The sequence below is a fragment of the Bison bison genome, unplaced genomic scaffold (genome assembly GCF_000754665.1).
Source record: "Bison bison bison isolate TAMUID 2011002044 unplaced genomic scaffold, Bison_UMD1.0 scf7180017864173, whole genome shotgun sequence".
Classification (NCBI taxonomy): Eukaryota; Metazoa; Chordata; class Mammalia; order Artiodactyla; family Bovidae; genus Bison; species Bison bison.
Genome location: NW_011494745.1, coordinates 351,555 through 355,691, shown reverse-complemented (window position 1 = coordinate 355,691; position 4,137 = coordinate 351,555). Strand labels below are relative to the sequence as shown.

Here is a 4,137-nt window from a genome sequence, read left to right as displayed (position 1 = left end):
GCGGGGCTTTATCTACATCCACAGGCTGCCCATGCACACCTGCTTCGACGAGATCTCCTTTGTCAACTTCGCCCGCGGGACCACCACCACGCGTTCCTTTGACTTTGAAATTGAGACCAAGCAGGGCACCCAGTATACCTTCAGCAGCATTGAGAGGTGAGTGCCTCTGCCCAGCCCTCCCGGGCACCCTGGCCCTGACCCAGCCTCCTCCACTGGGCGGCCCAGCCTCTCCAGGCCGGTGACTCTTCTCTGAGCAGAGTTTCTCTTCTGCTGCCTGGAATTTGGTCCTCTCCCTTGGGGTGCTTAGTCTTTGGCAGCCGCTGCATTGCTTGCTTTCTGTACTTAAAAAAACCCGAGTGCCGTACGTGTTTGGTACTAGTCCTCCTCCTCTTCCCGCACGACGGAAATGCTGTCTCCTTCTTTGCTTGAATGATCTCTGTGCCTGAGAACACAGCAGCTGTTCATTGAATGCTGGCTGGGGGCTACATGTTTCACAGACACGTTCACAGTCAGCCTTCATAACAGCCTGAGAAGGCTGGGTTGCTGCTGCTGCTAAGTCACTTCAGTCGTGTCCGACTTTGTGCGACCCCATAGACGGCAGCCCACTAGGCTCCCCCGTCCCTGGGATTCTCCAGGCAAGAACACTGGAGTGGGGTGCCATTTCCTTCCCCAGTGCATGAAAGTGAAGTCGCTCAGTCGTGTCCGACTCCTAACGACCCCATGGACTGCAGCCCACCAGGCTCCTTCGCCCATGGGATTCTCCAGGCAAGAGTACTGGAGTGGGGTGCCATTGCCTTCTCCAGAAGGCTGGGTTACAGACTAGCAAAACGCCCAGCCCGCCTCCCCGCTGCTTGTGCATGTTGGTGGACAGGCACACACTCTTTCCTGCCTTTTATTCCTCTGAAATCTTAAGATCCTGTAAGTTTTCTTCAAGACCAGCACCTGACTCTTCTCTGCCTGCTGTCCGCCAGGGGTCTCTGAGATCCCGGGCGTGATCAAGCTGTCGTGCGGCCCCTGGGGGGTGTCAGGACAGCCCGCAGCCCACCCCGCGTCGGACCTGCTCATTGGGTAACGGGCCCCTCTTCTCTCAGGGAGGAGTACGGCAAGCTGTTCGACTTCGTCAACGCTAAGAAGCTCAACATCAAAAACCGAGGGCTGAAAGAGGTACCTGGGCGTGCTCGGGAGGAACCTCGCCTGCTCTCTCTGTCGGGGAAGGGGCTGGGGTTGGCGCGGCTTCTTTTTCACTCTTTCTTCTCTTCTCGCCCTTGTAGAAAAAAGAGGTGCGTGAGACCCTCCCCCTCCGGGTACAGGTTTCCTGGCATGACCTTAGAGCAGGCTCCGCAGCCCCCCAGGGGCTCCCCGGGGGCCGGGCGCGGGAGGGGCTTGGACTAACCGGGTCGCCAGGTAGTCGGGCAGACGCTCTGCGCTGAGCTGTGTGTGGACACGCGGTCCTGGGGCTCCAGGCGTGGTTGCTCCCAGCTGCTCACAGGCATGGGGACGGCTTCCGCGGGCACGGGGCGGGGGGCTGGCCCTGAGCCCCATGCCCGCCCTGCAGGGCATGAACCCCAGCTACGACGAATACGCCGACTCGGACGAAGACCAGCACGACGCCTACCTGGAACGGATGAAGGAGGAAGGCAAGATCCGCGAGGAGAACGCCAACGACAGCAGCGATGACTCGGGAGAGGAGACCGGTGGGCTGGGCAGCCTGGCGGGGAGCGGGGCGGGGTCCCCGGGGGACGGGGGTCCCGGGGACGGAGCTCACGGGCCTGTGCTCTTTTTCAGATGAGTCCTTCAACCCGGGTGAAGAGGAGGAGGATGTGGCAGAGGAGTGAGTCGTGGGTCTACCCCGCGGGGTGAGGGTGGCCCTTAAGCTTCAGGAACCGGAATACCTCTGGGCGTTCCCAAGTCCCGGAGTTACCTACTGACCGAGAGTAGAAAAGTGACCGCTACTGAAGTGATACAGGGACACGTTTTAAAGTTGTCAAGATGCTTTGTAAGTGAGAAGCACCTCCTGAAACCAGAAAAGGACAATGGAGAGAACGGGGGTAGGGGCAGAGCTTGCCCGCTTCCCAGCTGCGGTCCTCGGGTCAGGCGGTGCATCTCTGTCTTCCCCTATGAGATGGTAGTGTCTATCACGACTTTTTAAAAAAAAATTAGTTTTGGCTGGGCTGGGTGTTCGTTGCTGGGTGCAGGCTTTCTCTGGTTGCGGGGAGCAGGGGCTGCTCTCCGCTCTCAGGGTGCGGGCTTCTCACTGCAGTGGCCTGTCTTGTTTTGGAGCACAGGCTCTAGGGTGCAAGGGCCTTCAGGAATTGTGACTCATGGGGCTTAGCTGCTCTGCAGCGTGTTGGAATCTTCCCAGAGCAGGGATCAAACCTGTGTCCCACTGGGAAGTTCTCTATGGAGACTTCTTGATTGCCAGTTTCAGAAATGTGACTCAAACTGACTTTCGCGTAAGAGTGAGTTTTATTAGGTCATGTAACCAGAGAGTCTGGTGATAGGATTGGGCTCAGGCACCTGAATCCAGAGGCTTCCCTGGTGGCTCAGACAGTGAAGAATGCACCTGCAATGCGGGAGATACGGGCTCCATCCCTGGGTGGGGACGATTTCCTGGAGAAGGGGATGGCAACCCACTCCAGTATCCTTGCCTGGAAAAATCCCATGGACAGAGGAGCCACAACTTAGCGACTAAATCACCACCACCACGACTGAATCCAGGTGCTCAAAAGTTGAGCGGAATATTAATTGTTCCTTCTGATTTCCTTATTTTTAGATAGGTGCATGCATTGCTAAATGACCCTGAGCAGCATGGGGCAGGCTTAGTCCTACAGTTTAACACTCAGAAGCGCTGCTTTTTTCAGAGCAGTGGTGAATAGTGTGGTTGCCTCCCCTTCCCGAGTCTGAGTTCTGAGATGTGCTCTGATGGGTCAGAATTAAGCCATGGACCCCCCCGCCGCCCCGCACCCTGCTTAGAGCCTGTGGTTGGGGTGTGCTCCCCCTGAATGGGGCTGGGTGGTTCTCTTGTTCCAAAAGAATTAACAAAGGTTGGGCAGCAAAAAGAAAAGGAAAATCTGCTGGAGTCCACTAGTTCTACTTGCTACATACTTGGGAAGGTCAGTGAGCAAATGCTTGTGAAAACGCCTTGGAAATGGCTCCTCACCGTGATGCAGGTGTAAGGGGGCTCCACCTTCTGAGGAGCTGAGCACATGTGATGGAGGGGACTGCTTAGGGGTACTGGGTTGGACTGAAGGTGGTCCCCCCACTTTTTACATGGTAGCTGATTATCTCTTCAACAGAGAAAACTGCAGGGTTAAAACAGTTAGCTCAGAGGAAGCGGTGAAGTGGACCTGGGGCATTTTCTGGGCAAGATGAGACCGTGGCTTCGTCTCCAGGGGCGTGGGGTCTGGGTTAGGCCGTGACCCAAGAAAGCCGCAGAGGCCCCCCCGTGTCATTTGCGTCTTGCTGATGGATTTGACGAGGAAGCCGCTTCCACGGCTGGGTGGGGACCGGGTGGTCGAAGGCACGTCAGCGAGAGGAGGACGCGCGCCGCAGCCCTGCTCTGTCTCTGCTCCCTGGGCGGGGATCTTCGGGCTCGTCCTCCTGTCCTAAGCTGGTGGGGGGCTCTCTTCTCTCTCTGAGCCCTGCTGTCCTCGACAGGTTTGACAGCAATGCCTCCGCCAGCTCCTCCAGTAACGAGGGCGATAGCGACCGGGAAGAGAAGAAACGGAAGCAACTTAAAAAGGCCAAGATGGCCAAGGACCGCAAGAGCCGCAAGAAGCCCCTGGAGGTGCAGACTCTGCTGGGTGGTGGGGGTGGCCGTCCTCTTTCAGTCTCTCTGCAGCTCCCCCCACTCCGGTAAGGCCTGCCGACTGGTGCTGCTTGGTCGAGTTTTGTAACCACCGGCGCTGGCCTTGAGGAGGAGCCTGGAGAATTTTCAGTCTGGCCCTTGAGACAGTTAGCTTCTGGGAGATCCAAATTGGGAGCAGGCTTCTGTCCTGGAGCCCAAGGAGAGGGTTCCGCGTGAGCTTAGGCTGGGGTGCAGAGCGGCGGAGGTCATGGTCTCCATCCCTGGGGGGCTCTCCGTCTAGCCTGATGCTGCGCAGTCTTTTCTCCATTGTGTCCCTCTAAGAAGGAGCT

At 57.6% G+C, this 4,137-nt stretch overlaps 1 protein-coding gene across 1 annotated transcript in view; it reads left to right on the top strand.

Annotated features, from left to right (window-relative positions):
* The window catches only part of LOC104990236 (FACT complex subunit SSRP1-like), a 10,999-nt gene that overhangs the window by 4,931 nt on the left and 1,931 nt on the right, over nt 1-4,137 (top strand). The window contains exons 7-12 of the mRNA XM_010842229.1: nt 4-156; nt 1,092-1,164; nt 1,556-1,694; nt 1,786-1,831; nt 3,658-3,855; nt 3,987-4,036. Of these exons, the coding sequence (XP_010840531.1) occupies nt 4-156; nt 1,092-1,164; nt 1,556-1,694; nt 1,786-1,831; nt 3,658-3,855; nt 3,987-4,036 (659 nt within the window). The remainder of the gene's footprint in view (nt 1-3; nt 157-1,091; nt 1,165-1,555; nt 1,695-1,785; nt 1,832-3,657; nt 3,856-3,986; nt 4,037-4,137) is intronic.